Source organism: Drosophila ananassae, chromosome XL (assembly GCF_017639315.1).
Source record: "Drosophila ananassae strain 14024-0371.13 chromosome XL, ASM1763931v2, whole genome shotgun sequence".
In the NCBI taxonomy this organism is placed as follows: domain Eukaryota; kingdom Metazoa; phylum Arthropoda; class Insecta; order Diptera; family Drosophilidae; genus Drosophila; species Drosophila ananassae.
This window is the reverse complement of record NC_057931.1, coordinates 12,341,174-12,369,130: the sequence shown is the minus strand read 5'-3', so window position 1 is coordinate 12,369,130 and position 27,957 is coordinate 12,341,174. Positions and strand designations below refer to the sequence as shown.

General features: G+C 36.4%; 1 protein-coding gene across 7 annotated transcripts in view; it reads right to left on the bottom strand.

Annotated features, from left to right (window-relative positions):
- The window catches only part of LOC6503071 (MAGUK p55 subfamily member 7), a 75,714-nt gene that overhangs the window by 31,016 nt on the left and 16,741 nt on the right, over positions 1–27,957 (bottom strand). For 5 of the 7 annotated variants that reach the window (XM_044716875.1, XM_032452991.2, XM_032452992.2 and 2 more), the window contains 3 exons: positions 13,744–13,874; positions 5,528–6,721; positions 4,805–5,097 (listed from right to left, as the gene is read on the bottom strand). In XM_044716875.1, coding sequence (XP_044572810.1) covers positions 4,805–5,097; positions 5,528–6,721; positions 13,744–13,874 — 1,618 coding nt within the window. The remainder of the gene's footprint in view (positions 1–4,804; positions 5,098–5,527; positions 6,722–13,743; positions 13,875–27,957) is intronic. The other 2 variants (XM_044716878.1, XM_032452994.2) reach the window with 1 other exon arrangement.

Below are 27,957 nucleotides of genomic sequence, written 5' to 3'. Positions count from 1 at the left end.
TGATCCTTTTCATTGCTCTTTCGACAAATGTGAGTTTGAAGTTCAAACCCGGCTATGAATTTCATAATTTTCTATTTTTTTGTAATCTAATATTTTGTAAATTTGAAAATCTTGAACACTGAAACACATTTTTTGAAATATTTTATCATTTTAACTTCTCTTTTGATTTTTATAAATTATTATTATTTTTGGTCAAATATTTTTGAAAAAATTCCCAAATTTGACCCCTGAGGAATATCTCTCTTTTGGGAATACTTTATCGAAATGTATCCCCACTTTGTGGAGAGCCCTCGGGAACCCTCTCCCAGTATTCCGTATCTTTGTCGTTTGTTTTCGTTGCTCTTTCGCTGCCCGAGCCGATCCCACAAAAAGGCTCTGGCTAATGAGAGTGTGGAAAGGAGGAGGAGGAGGAGGAGGAGCGGATGAGGGACAAGGGCCAACAGGTAAAATAAAGAAGGTAAGACGGAGATTCAAACAAACACACACACACACACACACACATGGAAGCACTCGAACACGCAAACACACACAACACGAAAGCAAAACAAAAACAAGAGGCAAACAAAACGTTGACGTTGATTGCTTGGCTTACCTGCGAAGAGAGTGGAGGGTAGGAGAGAGGGCAGAGAGAAGGGAAAAGGTACGAGGAGTAGGAGGAGAGCCAGAAGAGCGAGCGAGCAAGCATCCTCCAAAGCTACAAAGATACAATCAACATTGAGGCACACACTTGAGCTCGTTTATGTTTGTGTGTGTGTGAGCCTGTGGGGCATATGCCGCCCCCTCTACCCTTTTCGGCCCAGATGCCCAGAGTTATTATAACGGATTTATCTCAAGTTACAAGCAGCACACACACACTCGACATACTTGGCAACACAAATATGAATTTTATTCCCCCAGCAAGTCAGTATGTTATTTTAGAATTTTTATGCGATTTACTTTTTAGTTTCTTGCTCGCATGTCCTGCCCCCCCCCTTTTTTTTACAGTACATCCTCCCTAAAGTTACTCCAATTTTTTTTCGAGTGATGGGTTATGAGGGCGTTTTTATTTTTGTTTCTGTTGCCAAGGCTGCCAAGGCCTCTTAACGACAGGAAATTAATGATTTAATTACATTTTTGGGCGGACGGAGAGCAGGGGAGTGGGAGGGATGGGATTAGTTAATGGCGGCACCTTTAATTGATTTTCCCGAGAGCTGCTCCCATGGGAAAGTGACCAGCTTGCCTGCCTGCCTCTGTCTGCCTCTGTCTGTCTCTTTCTCTAATCTTCTCAAAGTCAAGAGTCGTCCTACCTCAAGGCACTGTCCGGAAAGCAAGTCCGAACACAAAGTACAGAAATCGAAAATACCAACAAGCGACAACAAAAAGGCAAAAAATGCTGCGCATGCGCGTGCCGAGAATTCTTAAGACCCCAACAGAGCTCCGCGATCTCCTCTTCAGGTCTTCTGGCAAGTCTTCTGGCCAGTCTTCTGGCCAGTCTTCTGGCAAGTCTTCTGGCAAGTCTCAAGACCCCAAAGAACTCGACGAGTCCGAGAGACCAACAGAAATGGAAACACTTGAAGAAATTTCTACAGGTGTATTATACTATTTGAAATAATTAGAGATTAAATATATTATTTATTTTTTTATGAAGAAAGACTTAAGTTAAGAAAAAATTATGAAGAAAACTTAAGAACTCAAGGAATATCTAGGTTCTCTCTAGCCCTTACAGTTTCAGAGCCACTTCTAGTGTTAGGACTTTTCATTCCAAGATACTTTCAAGCCGTTTATATCCAGTAGATATGCATTTTTTCATATTGAAAAACAAAAAATAAAATAATTTATTTTAGAAGCATATTATGAAGAAATCTTAAGAACTCTATGAATATTTAAGTTCTCTCTAGCCCTTACCGTTTCAGAGCCCCTGATCTTGTTAGTACTTTTTATTCCTTGAGTACTTTTTTTTAAAAACATATTTAAACCATTTATATCCACTAGATATGACTTTTTTCTTAATGAATAAAAAGAAAAATAAAATATGTTTTTATGATGATAAATGATTTATTTTTAATTAAAATATATTTTATTAAATTATTTAATTATTAGTTTATGTTTAAGATTATTATGTTATTATGTTTAAGAATTCTGGGAATATCTTGGATCTCTTAAGCCCTTATAGTTTCAAAGCTACTGATCTTGTTATTTCTTTTTATTCAAAGATATTTTGAAACCATTTATATCCTTAAGATATGACGTTTTTTTTATATTGAAAAACAAAAAATTAAAATGAACGATTTATTTTTAATTATAAAATATTGTAGATGCATATTTTGAAAAAACTTCTAGAATTCTAGAAATACCAAAGTTCTCTCTAGCGCCTACAGTTTCAGAGCCACTGCTAGTATTAGTCCTCTTTATGCCAAGATATTTTTAATCCATTTATATCCACTAGATATGACATTTTTTTTTTTCAAAAACAAAAACCATAAAAACAATAGGAGAAAGAGACATGTCATCGGGCATTGAATGTTGTCAGTCGATGAGTCCGATGTGGATGTCGATGTCGATGTCGAGATGTCACTGCCACTGCCTCCATAGCTCCATAGATGAGGTGTGTTGGAGGCACCCTGGGATATAGGTTATACATACAAGTACAGTGGGCTATGGGAGGAAGGGCCTCACATCGACCTGACAGTTTGGCAGGAAGCACAAATGCACATCTACACAAATTCAACTCGTAGATAATGCACATCAAGTGCAATATCAAGTGTCGTTGCCAGAGGCTTACCCACAAAAGGGGGGGTAGCCACAACAGGCCTCCAACAGGTAAGTGATTTTGAGGTTATGATACATAGTTTTAGAGAAAAATAATACTTATAATATCTGCAAAATAGTTAGGATATCTCTAAAGATACTACTCTTACTACTCTCTTATCTCTTAGTATTAACACTTAGTTATTTAACCATCACCCCCCTTTATTGGCACGCCCCTGCCCATCATCATCATCACCATCATCAGCGCTTGTGGCCTGTCACTGTCTGCCACTGATTAGTCAGCAGGTTTTCAATTGCGGCTGACAAACTAAGAGCGAACGATGGCCCGAAACGGATAGATAGACTCTGAGCGATACAGATACAGATACAATAGAGAGAGACAGAGCACCAGTGAGATAGAGAGGGGGAGACAGTGGCCTGACCGCAAACTGACCCGCAAAACTGCGACCCCAAAACGTCGAGCCCTAATTGCTACCCAATCAGTGGCTCTAAAACGGTGACGGGTCTTCTAGTAACTGCTTCTCAAACTGTGCCGTCAGTCGTCAGTCGTGAAAGGCAAAAGGATGCAGGGAAAGGGAAAAATCGATTAAAAATGTATAAATATTCATCGCCGGGCGAGGAAAATAACTCGTTAATTAATAATGAGCATAAAATGAAAGCGCACGTGCTTAAATGGGGCGCCAGGACGAGGGGCAGCAGGGGGGTTTCCTGGGAGGTAAGAGAGAGAGAGTGTGTGTTTCTTAGGGTGGACCATAGACGGGGCAGGAGCAACAAGGATGCTTTTTATAACACTTTAATGACACTAATAATGGGCGTTTTAGGAATATTTATTTATTTATTAATATTATTATTATATATTTTTATTTTAATTATTAACAGATTTTTTGTTTTTATATTTTTTAATTTTTTTAAGAACTTAAATATATATGTCCTTAGTATCTTTCCTCTCTTATAGTTTCTTAAAAATCAAAAGAATTCAAAAGAAACTTCTTAGAGAACATAAATAATAGAATATTTATTTACAAAATATTTAAAAAAAATACTTAAAATAAAAATTATTATAGTTTATTTGTAAATATTTATATTAACTAAAAACTGGCACAATTTTCCACAAACAATTTCCCTAAAATACTTCTAGGCAAAATTCGTGGAAAAATATAATATTTAGGTGTCCCCTGTGAGGTATTTGGGAAAGAAAAACTCCGGTAATTTAATAATAAAATAGCAAATGTGTGCTATTTTGTTGGCTTGCGGTGTGGGTGGGCGTGTTGCATAGTTTGGCGCTAAAATCACAACAGGTTCCCCAAACAGCCAGGCCGGGCCAGGCCAGGCAAGGACGAGGGCGAAAACTAGCGAAAGGGGTGGTGGCTCTTAATGGCGAGAGCGCTGGGGAAAAATGTGTGAAAAATGTCAGCGATGGCCAGGGGCGTAGATGAGGGGGAGAAGGGGCAACTACCAGTTACCAGTTACCAGATACCAAACAGCCAGCAGCTAAGAGCCAAGAGCTGCGAGCGATCCAGCCAGCTGGAAAACCCAGCGAACAGAGCCAGTAAATAAATAACCAGTCATAAAAACAGTCAGTGTGTGGGTGTATTACACACACACACACACACACACATATACATATATGGAAGAAAACCACATGTTTTACGGGTATTTCCGCGGCGTGCAAAATTCCATTCAAGCCGGAGGTTATATAGCACCCGAAAAAAACTCAAAAATTCTACAGTGAGCTAGTGGTAATAAATGCTTCATAAGCAGAGGAAAAACAAAAAGAGGAAAGAAATAAAGGAAAACTAGCAACAAAAATGGTTAAATAAAGTAATGAATAAATAATTTTAAAGGAAGAATAAAACAGAGCTCTGTTAATAACAGAGAGAGAGAGAGGCAGATAAGCGCCTACCGCTTAGGCAACACTTTTTTTTTTGCAAAGTGAGAGGATCACTTAGCCAAGACACTATGACTCTAAAACCTATTTACTTAGGTTTTTTTCTTTAAATTAATTATATTAATTAATTTTAATATATAAATAATTAAAAAATATAGAAAAACTCACCCTCTTGCGTCTGGCCGCAAACTCTGATCGCCCAATAAAAGTTCAGTTCTTCCTATTGATATGCTACTTGTGGGACTGTTTGGTTGCTGCAGCTGCTGCTGTTGTTGCTGTTGCAGTTGCAATTGTTGTTGCAACTCGTAGTTGGCACTCAGCAGTTGTTGCTGCTGCTGCTGCTGCTGCTGCTGCTGCTGGGATCTAACGTTGCTGCCACTGCTGCCACTGGCAATTGCTGTTGCACTCGAGTTGTAGGCATGCACATCACTGGCCTGATGGACTATGACATCTTCTAGTAACTGTGGATTAAAAAATTAAATAGGTTTTAAATATTTTATAATTTAATTTGTTGAACAATTAAATATGAGAAATAATTATTAGGAAGATAAAGTAAAAAATCATATTAGAAGTCTTGGTTTTTGTGAAAAAATAATTCCACAAACTTAAAATACTGTTTGAAATTAATCTCTTAAAATATATACATAGAAAAACCTGTTAAAAAATTAAGAAAAATTATTTTATATTAAGATATATTGAATATTTTTAATTTATAATAAAAAGACACACTTTTTACACACATTCTTGTAAAATAAAATAAAATAGTCAAGAAATAGTCAAGAAATCAACTAATTTTTATGAAATAATCTGTTAAAAAATTATTTAAAAATATATAACCTTTAAAAATATATTATTTTTTATTTTTATATTTTTTTTCATTAGTAAAAATACCTCTCTCCTTTGCGAATATAGATTATTGGATATCAGTAGATCACAATTCTTCATGAGAGACGCCGTCTGGGCAGCTGCCGTGGAATTATTGCTATTATTGTTGTTGCTTAAAAGTAGGTGTTGTTGTTGCTGCTGCTGTTGCAAGGATGCATTATTGTTGCTGGAGTGGAGCTGCAGCTCGGCGAACGCCTGCTTCAGCTGACCACTGGATATGGCCGTGGAGTACTCCGTTTTGGGTGTGGTGGTGCCATGGACATGCCTTTGTTGCGTTTGCGGCTCGATTTTCGGCTCCATCGCCGCCAGGAGCGGCGAGGTGGAGGTCTGGGCATCCACAAAGCTGGGATTTGGTGGGCCGCCGAGTTGCAAGGGTGCCGGCACCCCCGGACGATGCAACGACGACTGCTTCTGCCTCTGCTGATGGATGGCGGCCGTTGTTGCCAATGTGGCAGCTGCCGCCGGCAGGGCTGTGGTGGCCGGCAGCGTTGTTGTCGGCAACTGGGCGTGCTTGTTGTTGTAGTTGATGTAGGTGATGCCACAGTAGTTGGCCCCATCCACATCATCGTCGTCGTCCAGGTCCTCGTTGTCCACCTCCTCGGCGAGGTGCTGCAGGCTGCTGGCCAGCAAGGACTTGGCCTGCAGCGGCTTCCCAGCAGCGGCCGCTGCCGCCAGTTGCTGCTGCAGTTGCTGCAACTGCTGCTGTTGCGCCTGGCTGGTCTGGTATATCTGCCCCGTGGCACTGGTGCTGCCGCTGCCGCTGCCACTCGCGGCGCCGCCCGCTCCTCCGCCACTCTTCAGGGCCGCCGATGTCGTGCTGTTGGCATTCCGATCCGCTGCCGTGGCAGCTGCCACAGCGGCACTCACCAGCGCCGAGGCACCCTGGACCGCCGCCGCTGCTGCTGCCGCTGCCGCCGCCGCCTGATGCTGCTGCTGCAGTGGCTCCACCTGGGCCTGCACCTGCACCACCGACCCACCCGCCGTTGCCGCTACCGACGGCACTGTCCCGGTGGCCGTGGTGGGGGCCAGGGCCAGGGAGGGGGCGCTTATCGGCCCGCCGGCGGTCGCTGTCGTCATGGTGGAGCTGCTGCAGGTGATCTGGTTGCTGGTGAAGGACGTCACATAGATGGGAGTGGACTCGTTGAGGAAGCTCAGGTCCTGCCGCTGGCTGGTCACCGTGCCACTCTTCGTCTGTTGCAGCTGCAAGCCACCAAAGAGAACCAAACAAGAACACATCCAATGAGTTCCAAACACGGCACAGTTTAAGGTTCAAATCAAAAACATCGATTGCTTATCGGTTATGGGGAGAGGCTCCTAGCCGGTCATGGATAGCTTCTACTGCTGGTTCTATTGATAGACCCATTGTATGCCCCAACTATCGGGGCAGTTGATAAGAAGGGCAACAGAAACGAGGTATTTCTTTATCTTGAGAGTCAGTCGGGGCAGTCACTAGACAGTCTATGCTGTCTAGAAATTCCACAACTACGAAGGGGTTTGCATCTTAAAGGGGGTCATTTTAAAGGATTTTAACAAGGGGGTTCTGAGGGTAGTAAGTTTCTTAAATAATATGCCATAAGGTAATCATATCTTTCTCCATAAGTTTAAAAACTATAAAGGTTCGGGACTTAGAAGAGCTTTTCTCTTAAAAGGGGATTCTTAAAATGAAATCTTAAAGGAAAGGGACAAGGTTCTTAAAAGGGGTTCTCAAAAGAGGGTTCTTCATAAGAGTTCTGAGGATAGTAAGTATCTTTAATAATATTCCATTAAGAAATCATAAATTTCAAAACTATTATGGTTCTGGTTTTAAAAAAGATTTTAAAGAGGGGTTTTTAATCAGAGGTTTTGAGGGTACAAAGTATCTTGAATAAGTTCTATTAACTAACCATTCTTATATTTCTGTATAAATTTCATAACTAATATGTGCTTTGATTGTCCTATAAGGGGCTCTTTTAAAGGGGTTCATAAGAGCTTTTATAAGGCATAAAAAGTATCTTTAATAATGTTCTATAAACTAATTATATATCTTTGATCAATTCGGGGAAGTACTATGCTATCTAGAAGTTTCAAAACCTCTTCTCTTTCTCTGTGGTTTGATTCTTGAAAAGGGGGCTCTTAGAGGGTTCTGCTACAAGGGTACAAAGTATCTTTAATAATTTCTATAAATATAAACTAATCATAACTAGTGATAACTAATTAAAGATACTTTTTAGGGCTTTATATCTCTGATCTCTGAGGATACAAAGTATCTTTAATAATACTCTCGTATCTATAATATTTCTTTTATCTTAAAAGTGATCTGAAGTAAATTCTTCATAAATTCCTAACGAGTTAGATCTTAAAAGGGGTTTCACAGAGGAATCTGTACATAGTATATTTAAAAATTATATCCATATTCTTAAACTATTAAGTGGCCTTTCAAGAAAGAGGACTTTATGAGGCCATTTCTAGGCCTACAAAGTACCTTTAAAGACTTCCCTAAGCCCTGATATCTTTGAATTATTTTCCATTCACTCTTTTTCATTCGCAATCAGTGATAATAAAGCTGAACAGCCCAATAAAGATTATTATTATTGATGGTCATGAAGCAGGGTATTAATTTAATGACTATTTTCCATAACTATTAATGACAAGAGCCGGCAAACTCTATTTTATTTTTATTTTTTCAGGCACATTGTTTCGGCAAACAAAGGTCTTTATTAAAGGCTGTTGACAGGCTTCGGATATCTCGTATATATTATATATAGAGTGTATGAAGTGTATGGAGTGTAGAGTACATATGCAAATCAATCAAATTCCATTAAAAATAAAGCTAACCAAGCCAAGTCCCCATTATCCGCACCCGCCATCCAGCCCCCATTGATGCTGTTCCTTTAATGAAATATGAATTATTAATGCGACGACACATAATGGATGTGGCACACACCCATGAGGGCAGTATGTGTGTGTGTGTGGGTGTGTGAGGGTGTGTGGGTGTGTCTGCGTCTGGGATCCCGAAAATCGAACAAAAGACAAGCGACTAAAATCCGAAAATGCCACACCTTTAAGCCTGTTCTCCCACCCACACGCACACCCACACCCACACCCATCATCCAGTCACTGTCAAACTGTTCTGGCCAATTAAGATGAACCTTATAAGCCTCTTTCCCCCAATCCAATTTAGCCTTAACCTTCAACAAAAGTATTACAAAAAAAAAATAAAAAATAGACAAAAAAATGAACAAGTAGAAAATCTCTTCTATTTTTTGTAATATTTTTTTTTTGATGCAATTACATGAGGATGAGTTGGCTAGATTATGGCTAAAAAATTGGTGGCAATTGTAACAGGTAGGAGGAGGGGGAGGGAGTAGGGGGGAGGGGGAGGAGGCATGTGTCATCTATGGGGTAAGGGATTCCCGTACTTAACGCTGGGTGCACATTTCCACTTAAGCGTTCAATTGCTCCGATTCCCAGCTCTTCTCTCTCTGGCTCCACTTTTATTTTTCACTTTTTTTTTTATTTTGGGAATTTTTTTCACCTTGCCATAAAAACCCGAAAAACAACAAAAACAACATCCACAAAAAATAACCACCACCCACTTTAGCCATAAGCGTTTTTCGCATTTATTTTTTTTTTTGCTTCAATTTTTTGTTATCGGATTATTGAGAGGCAAGTCGGTTTGTCAGTCTACCGCATCGGCTTGTGGATTCTCGATTCTCGATTTTCGATTATGGAGGAGGAAGGGGCAGGGGGAGGGGGTGTGGCTTCACTGGCAGCTTCAGCTTTGCTTCCTGCCACAGCAGGACCTCCCCCTCGGATCCTGCCCTTCCCTCCCCCATTCCTCCAAACAATAACCTCCTAAGCACTTTAACACTTATCGGATATATCGCTGCATATATACACTGAGAACAGGAATTAGGGGGTCATTCATTCACTTAATATATATAAAAAAATATTTAAAAAATATTATTTAAGGAATTACAACTATAAACAATAAATTAAATAAGCTACAACCTTTTATTCTTAACTCTTTCTAGTCTTAAACATTTTTTTCTTAAAATAATACCATCAATTCCTATAGATAGATCTACTATTTTTAGTCTAATTTCTTTGAAAAACCTTATAGTTCTTTACTTTTTTTTAAGTTTCCTCTTGTTAACATTGAAATACTTGAAAATACAATTTTTCACCTGTATTCGGAGTATTTTGTAATGCCATTTGTTCACCTCTCTGGGGCTGAGGAACCCGGCTCTGTATGCATATTTCAGCATTTGTTTGTGTTTGTGAAATCATTTGTTCGGTTGGCCTGGCAACAAACGATTGACTCACTGACGCACTTCCCCTTCTGATACTGCCCCCATGCCACTGCCCCCTTGCCACTGCCCCCTTGCCCCAAAACCCCCTACTTGCAACGCCACTCTAGCGCATCCTAGACAAAGCCTCAATGGCCCCTCATACCGTATGGGTTCCCTGGTTTCCCAGGTTCCTCCTCCTCCCACTCCTGGTTAGTAAGGGAGTAACCCAACCCAACCCAACCCAAACCGAACCGAACCCAGCCCGAAAACCAACCCAGATCCCCACCTGACCTCCACCCATCTGCCCGACGAGCTAAAAGCAATTGTTGGAGCGTTCAACTGTGATGACGATGATGACAAAAGCACTTGATGCGCTTAAAATCGTTAGTAGAGGGGGGGCAGAGGCAGTGGCATGTGGCATGGGGCAGGGGCAGGCAGACATGGCTAAAAGGGGGGGGAACAGTTGTTATTCGGGGCCAGAACTCTCGATGCGGTTAATGCGTGAATTCCAGAATATCAGACATACAAGCAGTCCGCAGTCGATATGCGAGTTCTAGTTCAACGACAAGTGCTCTTCAACTCCGCCAGAGTGACCAGATTCGATTTCACTTTAAAGGGCCATTAATTAATTAAACGGATTTTCATAATTTCAAAATTTTTTTTTGGAATTTTTCAAATAAAAAGTAAGGGGAGTAATTATTTTAAATTAAAAGCTTTCTGATTGAAGAGGTTTTGAAAAGAATTTTCTAGTAACTCGGGTGTATTAATTTGTAAAAATATAATTAAATCAGAGAAAATTAAATCAATAATCTTAATTTTAAAACACCTTATTTCTTAGTTATTTTAAAAATATTCTTTATTAAACCCCAAGAACTGAGTTATTTACTTTTTTTGTAAAAATTCTCTACAGGAGAAATAGGTTTTAAATTCTTAAAAATTTAATATAAAAATTAAACTAAAACCCCTTTTAATTAAAGATACGTTTCAGCTAAAAAATAACATTATAAAAAAAACACAAAACCCCCAAAAGCAATCAAAAATCAATGACCTTAATTAAAAAACCAGAACTCTAACCGATAAACATGTAAATGAGTTTATTATTTAATTTAAACAATTAACAAATAAAAAAATGTATAAACAACAAATGCAATAAATTTCAGACTTGAAAAAAAAGAAAAAAATAAAGAAAAAACAAACTAAATCAAATGAAACAAAAAGTGAATACATGCGTACATGTAATCGCTGTAATTTGCATTCAAATTTCATTCAGAGCTCGATCTTTTGTGTTTCTGTTTCAACTGTAAACGCAACGAGACGTTGAATACGCAACTTGAATGCTTAATGAATTTATTCACAAAATAAAATAAAATACAAAAGCCCAAAACACACAAAAAATAAATAAATACAAAAAAAGAGAGAGAAAAACATGACCAAACACATGCCGGCTAAAGTTGAGGAATCCCTGTGTTATGCAACTTCCCAAAAGCGCGAATCGCATTTGATTAGTCTGGCAACTGAATACGGAATATATAGTATATATCCACTATAACCCCATCGCCCTATCTCACTTCCGCATCACACTCTCTCGCTCGCCCATGCAAATGCCAGTGCAACATTCACTTTCAATTACCCACATATTTGATTTGCAGTCTCGCTTTTTTTATATTTATACCCTTGCAGAGGGTATTATAATTTTGGTCAAAAGTGTGCAACGCAGTGAAGGAGACATCTCCGACCCTATAAAGTATATATATTCTTGATCAGGATCACCTCCTGAGTCGATATGAGCATGTCCGTCTGTCCGTCTGTCCGTCTGTCCGTCTGTCCGTCTGTCTGTCTGTCTGTCTGTCTGTCTGTTTCTACGCAAACTAGTCTCTCAGTTTTAAAGCTATCGAATTGAAACTTTGCACACACCCTTCTTTCTGTTGCAGGCAGTACATAAGTCGGAACGGACGGGATCGGCCGACTATATCCTATAGCTGCCATATAACTGATTGATCGGAAATGCCATAACTTCATTATTTTTTAAGATAGAGGGTTGGGACTTTCCACACATGTTATATTTGATCAACATATCTTATGTACAAAATTTCATAAGGATCGGCCGACTATATCCTATAGCTGTCATACAACGATCGGAATTGGCATAACTTTGGTGTTTTTTAAGTTAGAAAGATGGGACTTGGTATAGATTCTATTTTGGACAAAATAATCTGATTTTCCAAATTTCATAAGGATCGGCCGCCTATATACGATCCGCTATATATCTAATAATATAAGATGCGTGGCGCCACCTAGCGGACTGCGACTCAACTGCAAGGGTATATAAACTTCGGCTCCGCCCGAAGTTAGCTTTCCTTTCTTGTTTTTACATTTTTTAGACCGTTTTTTATATACTCTTGCTGGAAAGTTAGGCTTTAAGCTTCGGAGAGCTGTATGACACTTATTTTTGATGGAATCATCTTCTAAGGCTATATAGCCTTGTCCGTTTGTCCGCGTGTCCGCTAATTGGGATTAAAGCCAGCTAACTTTTCTAACTTTTAAGTTATTAAGTTTAAACTTAAAATATATCTTTTTGTTTGTCTAAGATAGCTTTTGAGCAAAAATAATATGAATCGGTCAACTATAACCTACAGTTTTCCTTAACAATTACTGTCCGTCTGTCCGCCAAATAGTTTCAAAGCCAGCTAGCTCTTTTAATTTTTATCCAATTAAGTTTAAATTTGACACATATCTTTATTTTAATCAAAAATAGCTTCTGTGTAAAAATAATATGAATCGGTCAACTATAACCTATGGTTTTCCTAAAAAAAACCCTGTCCGCTTGTCCGTCTGTCCGCCAATTTGTTTCAAAGCCAGCTAGCTCCCTTGATTTACAAGATATCAAGCTGAAATTTAAAATACAGACTCCTTATTACTTAATAAAACTTGTATAAAAAAATAAATAAAATAGGACAACTATATCCTTTAACCCTCAAGAGCATTACACATTCGCTTTTTCTCAAAAACCTTTCTTTCGTTACTTTGCTTTTTAAAAAAAATCATTTTTTTTGCGTAACTTTTGATGTGGTTGTTGTTTTAAAGTTTAACGTTTACTGGAAGTTTTGTCTTTTTTATTTTTTGTTGTTTTTTTTTTGGCTTATTTACGCTGGGCTTGTTTGTGTTTTTGTTTCCACTTTTAGTTTCAGTTCAGTGTCTGCTTTGTAGTGAGTTTTGAGTTTCGTGTTTGGTTTGTTGAATTTTTAATTGAATTTTTGTGAATATGCAAAGATACTCAAGCCCGCAATAGGTATTGTGTTTTATTTAGTATTTGGATATCGGGGAGGGGCCGCCAATATATAGTATAGTGTGTTAGTGCTAGGTGGCCTGCAACGTGTGCGATAGAAAGCTGTTTTCATAAAACATTTTCAGTTTCCATTTCAATTTCAGTTTCAGAGGAAAAGCTCTCCCTCCCCCTCCCGTCAAATAAATAGCCTGGCATTCATGTTTTGCCTTCCAGTGTGGCACATTCCACATGCCCCACAGTCGCCACAGTTTCTTTCTTTCTCTCTTTTTTTTTTTGTAAAAATCCCATTCGCAATCGAAAAACCAAATATTGCAACATATGTAAGTCTGGTCTGGACAGGGAGCGAGTGAATGGACCAAATCGGTTGCAAATGTTTGCAAAATTATTGAACTTTTCAGTCAAAACGAGGAGGCAAGTGGCACAGCACGTTATGCCAGGACTTTCAATATGAAGGATACTTATTTCCCCTCCATTCCACTCCACTCCACTCTTCTGCTCTTCTCAGGAAAAGCCAAGGAATGCAATGGCATTGCAATGTAATTAAGTTTTCCTTTTCTGTAATTCTTTGGTTTCTTCAAAAGTGGGTGGTGGTGGTGGATGGTGGTCTTGTGGGTGTTTCTTGGTTAAATAGTTAGATTTCTATTTTGTATTATTTTTTTATTCACCTTCTTGGACAGCTGGGTGATGTCAACGGGGGTGACCCGGTTCAAGGCCGCCAACCGCTGCAGACGCTCCCGGGCGTGCTCCTCGACGGCGATGACGAAGGCGTCCTGCACCGAGTTGCCAATGTCCCAGGCTGCAAGGATACAAATTAAAGACAGAAAAAAAAGGTTAAAAAAGGTTACAATTTTATTAGAGATTTTAGTGGAGAAAATATGTTTAAGGAGGCTCAGTTATTTAATAAGAAAAAGAATCAAAAGATTGTAGTTTTAGGAAATTGGTTTCAAGTCTTACTCTTTAATCCTTAAGGTTTAATTCTTTTAATATTATTTTATAAATAAATTCAGCTTAAATATTATCTATCTAGTATTCTAAACTCCATATTATAAACTCTCTTCTATAGACATTTTCCATTTTCCATTTTCCGTTTTAATTTCCAGAGATTTTCATAACAAAACCCCTTTAAATCCCAGCTGCCTGTTCATCATCCTTCCTTTTTTTTACGACCAGAGTTTCAGAGTCCTGAGTGAATGTCGATGACAGGATGTTTGAATATGCAGGACTTCTTGCTCCTTTCCCCTTCGAGAACAAGGATTTGTTTGGTTTCTTGAGAACTCCCTGGCGGAGAGTTCAGTTTCGGACTTGGAATGCAGCATTCATGAGGAACAGTAAACGAATCGTTCAATACATATTCATGAGTGCACTCACATTCACATTCACATTCAGAGGGTAGAGGGGTAGAAAAAATTGTGAATTCTAGGAGGCATTAGGGAATCATTTATTCGCCATAAGACGAGCCATCTTCAATGGAATCTGCTCCTTTGAGGCCTCGGGACTCGACCAAGCGGCCAACTGTCAGTTTTCTTGGCCAGGACCCCTCCCCTCCTCCCCCTCTTGACAAGTGTGTGTGTGCTGGTTGAGAGAAAGTTTTGCTAAAAATTCTTCGGCTGGTGACAGAAACGACAACATCTTCCCTCCTTTTTTTTTTGGATTTTTTTTGGCTCACATCTCCAATGTCCTTAGTCCTCCCACACGGCGTTTCAACTTTTCTTGTCACTTTTATTGCTTTTCGGCTGTGCACTTCCTTCTACCCCCTGACTCCCCCTTCTAGTCCTTCAATCCTCCGGCCTCCGGCCTCCACGTATCCTTCAAGCTCCAAGGATATAGGGGGCGACCTCGGCTTTAATTTCATTTCGCTTCCCTTGCGTTTTCGGCTGTTGATTGCGCCGAAAAGCGGTCGACTTTTTTGGGGGTACACTAAGGGGCTAAGGGAAGAGGGTAGGGTAGGGGGTGGGGGGCTGCCCTCGATCCGAGGTCACCAAACCCACCCACACCCTACACCCTACACCCACCACCACCCTTGCCCCGTTGAGGCGTGCCCGGGCAAAAGTGGAGCGCTCAGGCCAGATCCAATTAGGCGCCGCGTTGTCAGCCTCGATGTAGCAACATGTCGTTGAACCCTCCCTCTCTGCCCCTGCCCCTCCCCCAGGCCAGCCTCCACATTCTACATAAAAAAAATATATATTTAAAAAATAATATTTGTTAAATATTTATTTCCTATTTTCAGATTGTTAATTGTTTGGAAATTACAAAAAATATAAAATAAACAAAGAGTTTTAATTTTAAAGAAAGATAGAAGGGAGGAAAATTTATTAAAAAAGGGGTTAAATAGTTATACATTTTTTAAATCAAATAAATGTATTTTTAAGGGAAATAAATATTATTTTATTTCCCTATTATTAAAGTAAATAATGTATTTAATTTAAATATATGTAATTAAGTTTATTTGAAGGTTGTTTTAAGAGAAGAAAGGATTTTAAAAGAACATTTTCTAGAAACTAAAAAAAATTATAAAATAATGTTTAATTAAGTTAAGTTAACATTAATTTAAAAGTAACATACATGGTTTAATTAATATTTTAATAGCTTAGGCTTGAAAACTTAATATTTATTTTAGTAAACTCTTTTAAAATCAAACTAATATATATATTTTCAAAAAAGTTTATAACATGAGATGATTCGTAATTGATTTAATATTTTTATATATATTTTAAAGTAAAAATTGACTAAGAGGTTAAAAAATTAAATTTAAAACTTTACAAAATAGTGTTGTTTCTTTTTTTAATAATATTAAAACACACAATTTAAATATATATAAGAATAAGATTTAAGAGACAAGTTTATTAAGGTAAGAGCCTATAGGTTTCTCGACTACTTTAAGACAAAAACATTTCTTAAAAACAAAACTAGCTATAAAAAAAAAATAAAATTAAAAAAGAAATAATGAATAAACTTTTAATATCCTTAAGCTTTTCTCTCAGTGTATTAGCCCCTGCGGGCAGGCAGTGGGTGGTGTAGGAGACTTCTGCGAGTTTGGAGCCAACTACCGTGCGTTTTTTTGCTCTGACTTTTAATCTCATTTGGCGGATGAGTGTGTGTCTGTGTCGGTGTGTGTGTCTGAGGGAGTGGGAGTTTGTGTGTGTGACCCTGTGCGTGGGTGTCCGTGTGTGTCTCTCATTTCCTCGATCCCTGCCACCGCCGACTACCACGCTCCTCTCATAAGTCTTGACATGCCGTGTCAGTTGAGCGCCTCTTCAAGTCCGGGCAATTGCGATTCCGATTGAGTTCATGTCCGCCCAGAAAAAGTAGACGCCCAGAGGGGGCTAGAAGTGGCAGAGGGGTCCGATGTGGCAGATGCCACAGTCCATGCAACACCCATTCCCAGATGGAGGAGGAAACCCAACCCCTTTGACACATCATGCAAATGTTTGTAATCGAGTTCAAGCTGTTGACGGAGTAGCACTACGACATCCCAAGTGTCCGTTATTTGTCCGCATGTCCGTGTGTCCGCGTGTCCGTGTGTCCACTTGTCCGTTGTTCGCTTGTCCATTAACCATTGTCGCTTGGCTCGTTGTCCGCCATTGTAACAAGTGTTTGTGCAATATTATTAACCTTAATTAGCCATTAATAGGTCCTGCGGCTAACGGGTCAAGTCATGGGCGTAACGGGTGTACGGAAGGGTATTGAAGCCCTATTGAGGCCTATTATAGCCTATCTATTGGGGCTTATTAGTTCAACTTGTCACCTCTTTAAACAGCCATAAAGGGAAATAAACTCGGAGTTATAGCTTAACTATTTTTTGAGGAAAAGTTTCCCCTCGAAGACCCATTTTGGATGGAATATTACCAACTTCCAAGGGTTACCAAAACTTTCAATGGCTTCTCCATTAGGGCCATAATTCTAGAGTATCTTAATTAGAAAATTAAAAAAAAAATTAAAAGCATATTAGGAGTGAGAAATGATTTAAAAAAAGAGTTTTAAAGCAAAACTATGCATTTTAGAAGCTTGTAACTTTGATTATAACAAAGTGCATAACTTTTTTATGGTTTTTATATTTTTTTTACTTTTGTATAACCTCAAAAAATACCGAAACAAAAATACTAGTTATAATAGTATTTTAACTAAAGGGTATCTTGAAGTTGCATTTCCTTGAACTTTTTTTTTGAGTTTCTTGTTACGTGGCTGCCTCATACATATTTTTAACTTTTTGTTGTTGCCTCACAGCTCGTGTGGCACTTCACACATTTCAAGAGAGAGAGCCTGGCTGATGGGGCAAGGTGGTAAGGTGGTAAGGTGGCAAGTGGCAAGTGGCAAGGAGGCAAGGTGGCAAGGTAAAAACTTCTACGTTTAATGGATCTGGGGAAAAACCCTGGAAAACTTCTATTTCTTTTTCTCAATTGTAGACTGGGGGGGTGGGGGGAGGGAGAGAATGAAAAGTTTTGGGGCGTGGCCAGGTGGTGGGCGGAAGACGGATAAGGGGGTGTGGCCAGAGCTTTAATTGCCCGCAAGCAAATCGATAAACAATAAACCAAAGTGCACTCAAATTGCAGAAACCACGTGAAAAGTGCCTGCAACCAGCAACTTGCAACCAGCAACCTGCAACCTCCAACAACAAGCCCAAAAACAACAAACAAACAACTAAAACTGAAATGTTGGCCGCAAAGCCAGTTGCTTTCAAACTGTAGCTCGATGGACTTCCATTGGCGAGCCAGGAACTTGAACCGCAAATCGAATTTTAAGCCAAAAGTTTCAGCCCGAAACCATAAGCAATTATAGACAGTGCAGAACACAAATATAAGGGCTATAAAATGAGACTAAATATTATTAAATTGAATGGAAATAGGGGTTTAAAAAAAGGTTTTTAAAAAAGAAATTTGATATTTTATTTATTAATTTAAAAACAATATACTTCCTTTATAATGACATTAATTTTATTATATTTATGAGAAAATAATTTAATTAATTATATGAAGATAAATAGTTTAAAAAGTTTGCATTTTATATTTTATTTTATATATAATTTAATTTTATTGATATTTTTTTTATTAACGTCATACTTTTTTATATTTTGAGACAAAAATTTAATAAATTATACTTAGAAAAAGGGTTAAAAAAGATAATTTAAAGATAGAAACAGTTTTTCTTGCTTTTAATGTAAAGCAAAGTCTTGATTTTTATTTAAAAATTAAAAAATTTTTGAGGCAAATATTTAATATCTTAACTTTAGAAAAAGGTTTAAAAAAGAGTTTTCAAAAATGGAAATAGTTTTTCTTTTTCTTTTTCTCTTTATTACATTATATATATTTTTACTTTATGTATTTTTCTATTATGATTATATTTAATTTATTTCTTTCTAAAAAAAATACTTCCCTTATGATGTCATTAATTTTATTGAGAAATTTCAGGGCCAGACAAAATGCAACATTTTTGCCATTTGTTTGTTATTTTCGTTTCGAGTTTCAGCTTCAGACGCAGCTTCAGTCTCAGTCCCAGTCTCAGTTTCAGTTTCAGCTTTCGTTGACTGACTTTACTTGGCCCTGGCCTTTAACCAGACACAATAAAAACAACACCAACAACAGCAACAAATGAATAAACAAAAAAAAAACAAAAAAATAATAATAAAACATTAACAATGAAGCCCCGACGCTTGGGCGAATTCGTTTGTAAATTTTTGCAATTAAAATTTAATTGCCAGTGAATTGTAATGTATCGTGACCGAATGGCCCACCATAGATATACAATATATATATATCTCCTTTTTTTGGATAGAAAATGCATTCCATTTTGCACACTAATTGGTCATTAAATCATTTGCATTTCAGTTTATTGCAACAACTGCCATACAACTGCGGCTGCTATTATTTGTGAATAACATTTCATTTTCTTTATTATTTTTTCAAGCGAATAAAAACGGGTTTCAGCTCAGCAGAAGCAGAAGATACAGATTGAGATAGTTGAGATACAGGTGTATCTTTGTGCCTCTCTCGCGTCTTTTATCTGCGAATCATGTGCTCGGGTTATGCAACCGCACAGTTGAGTATCGAATTACAATTCCCCCCAAGTCTACCCCCCTTTCTGGCCAAGGCTAGGCCAAAGATATTGGATTTTATGCTAGGCCTGGGAAAGAAAAAATTATTAATAATAATTCAAAACAATCATGACCCTGACCATGACGGTCAAAGGTGGGCCAGGAACTTCGATCAAAGGGCTAGGAACTCTCCCTCTCCCGCCCAGGCCCAGAAAACCAATTAAGACCCAAAGACATTTTAATTGCCAGCAACTTTTCACTTTGTCAACCGGCTTGCGAGATATAATCAAGGGATCTCTCCGCAAATACGACTCTCGGCCATAATTTTAATTTGCAACTTTCGCTAGTAAAGGGTAAAAAGTTTTGCCAAAAAGCTGCAAAGACCTGGCCGCAAAAAGTGGCAAAAAGTGACAAAATATGCTGAGGCTGTAGGATGATTTGCTCTTTAAAGAAAATACTTAAGGTATTTAAAGGTGATTTTTGAAAATAATCTTACTAGTTTTGTTACTATTTGTTTATTATTTATTTAAAGTTGAATTAACTTTATATAAATTTATATACAGATGCAAAAAAAAGTAGTTTTTAAAGCATATACCTATTAGATAGCATTTAGTTACTTTTAGATAGCAAGTAATAGTCTTTTCAGTAAAAGTAAATTTATTTAATTTATTAATTTAAAAAATTTGTATTTATTTCAAGTAAATTTTATTGTTCAAAGTTAAAAAGCAAAGTAATTTTTGAAGCAAATATCTGATGGAGAGCAAGTAATTTTTTATTTCTAGAGAATATTCTCTCAAAAACTACACAAAAATAAGTAAATCTTAAAAAGTGTGATTGTGTAATTTTTTCCTCTGAAAAGGTAAGAAAAAACATAAAAATAACAATGAAAATAAAGAAATATTGTACTTTATAATAAACAAACTAGAAACCTAACCAAAAATATGAAGAATTAACTGAAACCCCTTAAAAAAAACCCCCTACTTTTTAATCAAAATTTGTGTAATTCTCATATGGTATTAAGAAATTAAAGATTTGGCAAATATTTAGCTAGTTACTCGAAGCAAGTTAAGTGCAATGTAAACACACGAAGCCATAAATTCCAACTGCTTCGTTATTTGCATATTAAGTCGTTGGTCCACTCACCAAATTAGCATGAAAACATATATTATATATTATAAGAATTTGTTTTTTAATTGCCAGATAAATTATGTCAAAAGGGGTGTTTCAAGGGGGTAACTGCATTTAAAGATAAAACAAAAATGAATAAATAAAAGTCTGGCATATCAAATGGTGTCAGAGGAGATTTGATGGCCACTCGAGAGGGGGTTGAACGAGTACGCCCCTTTACAAGCCACCCCCTTATCAGCCATCCATCTGAGTAACCCCCTTTTTCCAGACACCTTTCCAGAAATTATTACTCATACGCCGCATTGGACGCAGCTGCCTTATCGCTTATCGCCCCACTTTTGTTTTTTATTTGTATTATTTTTTTTTTCTTCTCAAAGCAAACACTGAAAATTGTTTAATTGGCTTCAGTGAAGTCTTTGTTGGGCTTCTCCCCTGTCCAGATAGAGGTGCTTTAAAATTTCCTCCTGACGGACAGTCGCATTGTTTACCTTTTTCGGAATTGTTTTTCAGACACTCTGTTCCCACAAGATGGCTCTATTGCTCTCCTTTCTGATTCAGTTATTAAATGGCCTTTAAAAGACATTTTAATTGGCTTTGGCAGCTTATAATTGAATTAATTTCGAGCAATGGGGCTTATAGTTATGGTACTTTTTAGATTAAAATAAAGATTTCAAGTCTTTGAAATCCTTAATAAAAATATATAAAATTAAACTATAGAAATTGTTTAGGTTTTCTCAAGATCTCTACTCTTTACTCTCTAATTTATATTTAAAACCCTAAGCTGGCTTAGTGAATTTTATAAAAATATTTAACTAGACATGCAATCAGTTGACGGCAATTAGTATTTCAGGGTCGTGTTTCGAGCAAGAGTGTGTTTGGAGAAGATATATGTAGGTATATAGTGTAGTATTCCGCATTTATTGCTCTTCTGTTGCTTTGTTGTGTCTCAGGTGCGCATTGTCTCACGTTTGTTTGCTTATTTGAGCGCTTGATTGCCGCACAACCACCACACACTCCTACACCTGATTTTCTCAGTGACGACTTCGAAATGCAATTAGCTTCCGAAAGCCTCCCTGACCAGCCTGCCACGCCCCCAGCCACAGCGAATCTCTATCCCCATCTGGATTGCGTGCCGCGTTTCGCTTCGCGTGGCAACAAGAGCGATCTTTCCACCAGATTTGTTGCAAATTTTCAATTAAAAAAAATCTAAAAACAAAAAACTAGCAAAGTAATGAAAAGAAAAGAAACTGTTTTTGATAAAGAAAGAGTTTCGAAATCAAATTCTACTTCCATTTAATTGATACACTTTTCCAACACTGTTAATAGAGTAGAACTTGACTCTGAACAAGTTTTTAATGATTTATGATTCATATCTGAAGACTTTTGTTTGAAACATTTTAAGAAAATAAATAAGAGATCAGGAAAACTATTCAATTAGTTGATTTTTTTCAAACTTTTAAAAAAAAGTAGGACCACAACTATAAGGCAGTCGTGTCATCCAGTGTTGTAAAGTTATAATTGTTTTGATATTTAAATTTTGTAATAATTTTATATTTTAAAGCTTATTTATTCAAAAAACATACTTTAAAGTCTTACTTATAATTTATTAACATTTATTAAAAATTTATTAAAATAAATCTTTTTCAAATAATAACTTTATTTTGAAAAATTGAAAAACCTTGAAAAAAAAAGCAGGGTTTGGCTTCAAAAAAAGAGTCTAAGTTAAAAAATTTAGAGACAATGTCCCGTTTATATTTATGGTTTTAAAAAAAAAGGAAGAAAAGAGTTTGGAGCTCAGAACTAAATTAGAGAGTCTAAATTAGAAAATTTGCTAAAATTTTAACTTGCCCTCTAAATTTGACAAATTTAAGGGGCGTTTAATATAAAACAAATGGGCCTACAGTAGAAATGGTGGAACAGATATATTTATTAAATATATTTTCTTAAAAAAAATATATAAGAAAAAAGCTTAGAACCAAGCCCTTATAAGACTAAGTCTAAATAAATCATTTTTAACCCATATCGTGACCCATATCGCGAAGAATTTAGAACCTTATGAGTCTAAGAGCTAAAATAAAAAATTATTCAATTGTAAGATGTACAACCATATATTTAATAAGCCCCATAAAAAAGTAGTAAAATAATAAAATAATAATAATAATTGTAAAAGAATGTACATATGCGTGCAATAGCCCGTGAATTGGCAATAAAAATAATCTGAATATTATGGAGAAGTATCTGCAGAGACAGAGAAGAAGCCAAGACCCTTCTCTATGCAAAGGAATTGGAAGAATCAACGCATTTGTAACGGTAAGCCGTTGGAAGAACCCGAAGAATTAGAAGAATCGACATTCCAGAAGCAGGCAAGAAGAAGGAGAAGGCCAGAAACCGATAGCTTTGAGCCAGGTTCTTCAGATTCTGATTCAGATTCAGATTCTGCTTCTGTTTTTCATTTTTTTTCTATTTTTTTTCACATTCTGTTTCTGTTTTTTATTCCCAAGTTCCTAAGTAGTGTTAGATAATGCCCTATGGCACGAGATGGAGATGGAAAACCTAAAAGAAAAGCGTTATGTGGGGAGTGGGGGAAAATGTGTTCAGGTGAGGAGAACAGAGAACGGCAAACAAAAACAGAGACATGAAAGAGAAAAAAAACATGCACAGATAAAGACAAAAAGACAAAGAACCAGAGAGCTGAGAACTCAGAACTAAGAGTATCTACAAGATACAAATGCAGCTGCAAGTGTAACAGTTACAACCGATAAGCCATAAGAACTAAAAATAATATATAATTAAAAAAAAAAACTCAATGCCATTAAAATCCAAACCAAAAAAAAGGCAAAAAAATCTGAAGAATGTTGAGGTTAAATGGCAAACTGAATCTGCAACTGCAACTGAAACAGATACTTGAGGTACTTGAGAGCCAGTTGCACTAAAAGGCTATAATTATGCAATATATTTCAATAAATTGTTATTCGAGTGGCCTCTCAGTTGTGGCTTGTGGGTGGAGCTTCAAAGGGATGTATCTCAACCATGTCCCTTAATTTCAAAAGAATGTATCTTCTGGGTTGTTGGCCAAAATGCCAGAATATCTGAGAATGTCTGAGAACTGGCAGATACTTTCTCTGATTAACCCCTATTAACTGTAAGCCGCATTGAGGCCATTGGCTTGCATTCGGATTCCTTGAATCCTTTTTGGAATTCGACTCGAATGTAATCCGAATGATCGGAATGCAACCTGTGTGTGTGGCAGTGTGTGTGTGTGGGTGGTGGGTGGTTGGTTGGCTGGGAGTGTGTGCCGCTCCGACCACGGCGCTCTGCCACATTCCGGTGGCCACTGAGGTTGCCACGCAGACATGCAACCGCCCCTTATCCTCTCACTTATCCCTCCCTTAGCCCACCCACTTATCCATTCCGTTATCCTTTGGATCTGCCCACATATCCTGGTGGGATTACACACAGAGAGAAATAATTGTTTTTTTTTTTTCTTTAAATTTTATTTATTATTATTTATTGTTTATTATTATTTATATTTTAGTAACTTTTTATTTATTTATTTATTATTTTTAATTCTTTAATTGCTATCAGTGCATATATTTAAGCTATTATTGCTTTTATATTTTATTTTATTTATTATTTTAAGTTTTATTATATATATAATATAATTTTACACTTTATTTTACATTTTATTTTGTATTTTATATTTTTATTATATATTTTTTTATATTTTAAATATTTTAATTACAGATTTTATTATTATTTCTGTTGATTTTACTTTTTTAGAAACCATAAATTTCTCTCAGTGCCTTGTTTTCTTTAAATATTTTGCAAAAAATTACATAATATTTGTATTTTTATTAATATTAATATTTAAATGATTTTTTTAAACAAAACTAAATAAAATAAACCTCTTTTAAATATTTCTCTCAGTGTTGGAAACTGCTTGAATGCAATTCTACGGCCAAGTCGGAAAACAAAATTTGGTTCTTCTTCGCCAGTTGCTCCCTAGCCCCCAGCCCACCGCCCCCCTGGCCCCAGCTCTGGCCCTGGCCCTGGCTCTATCCCCCCCATATCACTATCTCACTCTCGCAGGGCTCTCCCTCTCGCTCGCTCGCCTAAGGCAATGACTTTTACACATCGCAGCACATCTCGTACCTTTTCCACCTTGCCGTACCGCCGCCCCGCCACCGCCTCCTCTTCGCCCCAACTGAGAGCGCTCAATTGTATCGCCATTGACGTTGCCGTTAACTGAGACGCCGACAGCGACGGCGACAGCGACAGCGACGCTGGCAGCGTGTAAAATTGAAAGACTTACTCACACAATTGAGTCACAGCGGCGGCGACGGCGACGGCGACGGCGACGGCGGCGGCGGGTACACGCGGCGAAATAAAAGCCAATTTTCCACAAAAAACCATTATCGAAAAATAAACAAAAACAAAAGAAGCCCCAGGGTAATGGCTGGCGGAAGTCCATTTCATTAAATCTGATGACAATTAATTCAGTTATTTAAGCCAATAAATTACCTTGGCATTGGGGAGTTGGAGCTTAAAAGTGGAATATCTTATTTTAGTGATTTTGGAAATTAATTATAAATAATCAAAATATTAAGTTTTATTGGAAAATTGGGAAAGAAAAGGTATAGCTGACATTTTCAAGATCATTTTCAAGTCTCTGAAGCTCTTAATTATAAAAAATATAAAATATATTGAAATATCTTAAAACTCCATTAAAATATGCAATTTCTTTATAAATAATAAATAAAATAATAGATATAATAATAAATAAAATAAAATAAAGAAATCATAATCTTTAAAATATATATAGTCTAGAAAACCTTTAGAAAACTAACAAAATATATTTCTAAAAACGCCTTTTCTTAAATATCTCTTAAAACATAAAAAAAACTCCATATCCTGTTTTATAAAAAATATTCTCAGAAAGCATAATCTTTAGAAAATATTATAACAAACATTATGAAATAGTTTTCGAAACTATATATTTTTTAAAAATCAATTACCATTTATAAGTCCCTTAAAAACTCTATATATCTTTTAAAATTTTATAAAAATCTGTAAAATTATAAATTTTTCTTTTAAATTATATAATGATAAGATATATTTAAAAAATCATCATTAGTATAATTTTAAATATTTAATAAATTAAAAATACTTATATTATTACACATTTTTTTTATAATTAAAATGTATTTTTTGTATTAGAAATCTGTGAAATTTCTCTCAGTGTATAACTGCGACTGGAGCCAAGAAACTTGCGTTACCGGATTTCGGATGCTGTTTGTTAGCCGCCCGACCGCCCGCTGGACCGACCGACCGACCGCCCCCCTGCCAGCCCCACTCCCCATCTCCCTCTGGCACACACATATGTGTGTATGCCCCATCCCGCTCCCACCTGCAGCCAGTTCAATAGAAAACTTTAGCTTTGCTTGTATTTTTTTTGTTTTTTTTTTTTTAGTTTTTGATTTTAGTTTTTGTTTTTGTTTTATTTTTTTTTTTAGTTTTAAGTTTTCAGTCTTCCGCTGCCGACGTCGCTGCCAGCAAACACCTATTGATTTCGCTTCGGAGAACGAATTCATGACTTTGGAATGTTTTCAGTGTGTTTCGGATCGGATATACAAATGCAAACATATATATAGATATAGATATGTATATAGTATATATTTTTTTTGTCAGAGCTGCTGTTGGTTGCTGCTGCAAACTGGAAATTCTTCGGGGTCCGTTGGAGTTGACCCAAAAAATAAAAAAGCGGCCAGACTGCAGTTGCAAGTTGCAGTTTGCTTACTCGCCTTATCACCAACCAGCAGCGGTGGCAGTGGCAGTGGCAGTGGCAGTGGCAGTGGCAGAAGGGGGTGGCATTAAGTATACGCCCCTTTGGCATATGCCATGGATACTGGGACTAGTGGCTAGTGCTTCCCAAACTGTAATTCAATTTATCAAGAGCCAGAGCCAAAGCCATCGCCAGAGCTCTCTGAAAACTTCATGCTTCTCCAAATGGGTCAGCCATTGATTGAATTAGATGCCACGCCACACGAGTAATGTGTATCTTTGAAATTCAAAATCGTAATTGCATTTATTTATTAGTTCGTTGGGCTTTTTAGCCAAAACGAAAACTTTTTGATTGACTTTGTTGGCCAAGAGGCATCAAGAATACATCAATATACATATATTTAATATATATTTTTATATATTTATATTTATTTATATATATTTAATAATCTTGAATCATTTCTAGGTGCTTTGGCTAAGAAATGGCATTTCAATTCGAATATTTTGATTATTTTTGAAAAGTCTATTTTTTAGAAAATAATCAAGGGAGTGTGAGTGTAATTGACACTTGTTACTCTTCTCTTTCAATCAATAATACTTTAATATAATTTAATATATTTGCATTCAAATATTGTCGATTGAAGATCTATACACTTAGAAGAAAATCAAGAAACTTTGAATGATGTGTAGCTGAGCTTCTAAATTATTATTTATAATTGTTGGTACTCTTCTCTTTCAATTAATAATACTACAAAAATATAATAATAATGTACTTTTAATAAAAAGCATTTAAGCCTAAATATTGTTGAATAAAGATATATTATTTTAGAAAAAATTAGAAGAAATAATGAGTGATGAAATACTATTTATAATTATTGGCACTTTGCTCTTTAAATTAATTTTTCTTTAGCAGTATAATAATAAGAGGTTTCGATAAAAAAAAACTTTTCAATTTAAAAAAAAATGTATCTTTTTTTATAATAACATTTTTTTTTTAAAGGCAATTCAAGAGATTATTCCTGTAGTTGAAAAAAAAAATTTAATAATAATAGGCTTTCAATAAAAAATCATTTAAATTTAATTATTTTTCATATAAGACATATTTTTTTGGGAGAAAATCAAAAGACTATGACTTGAATAGTTGAGCTTGTCAACTAATACATATATATTAATATATAATACCCCATACTCTTCTCTTTTAATTAAAATTTAAGCATTTTTGTTAAAAGATTTGAGATAAATTTTCTATTTTTAAAAAAGAAACAAAGAGAAACAGCTGTAATTAAGTTTCTAGAGTATAAGATACCCGGTACTATTCCTATTTGGTTGAAAATTAACAATAACATTAAAACATTTAAAAATAACAATTAAATTTCAATATTGGCTTTAAAAGATATATTTTTTTTTAGAAAGAAAAGAAAGAAAGGATGTAGACTAACATATATCATATCATAAGAGTAGAGCTTCTCTTGCTAGTATATAATACCCGATACTTTTCTTTCATTTATCTCCCATGACTCATATATATTATTTAACATATAATTTCAAAAAGCCTTTCATGAGAAAGATTAGACATTATAGCCTTAAAAAAACAGTCTAGTATTAAATGAACCAACTATAATAAATAAAAACTAAGAAAAAAGATTGCCAGAAAAAAGTAAAGAAATAATTAAACAAAACGCTCCACAAATCAAAGGCCAAAAAGCCGCAAAAAATGGAAGTATATCTTATATTAACAGCTATAAAGTAACACTTTTTTTTAAATGAAATTCTCACACCTTTTTTTTATGGAGTTTTTTGTGCCCCAACCCAGTGACAGCCCACATTTTTCATCTTTTTACCAAGAATATGAAAAAACTCTAAACTCTAAACGGGCTGAGAGTACTCGCAGACTTGATTTGCATTTCCAGAGATCTGGTGTGGCGGCTGCTGCTGCTTCTGT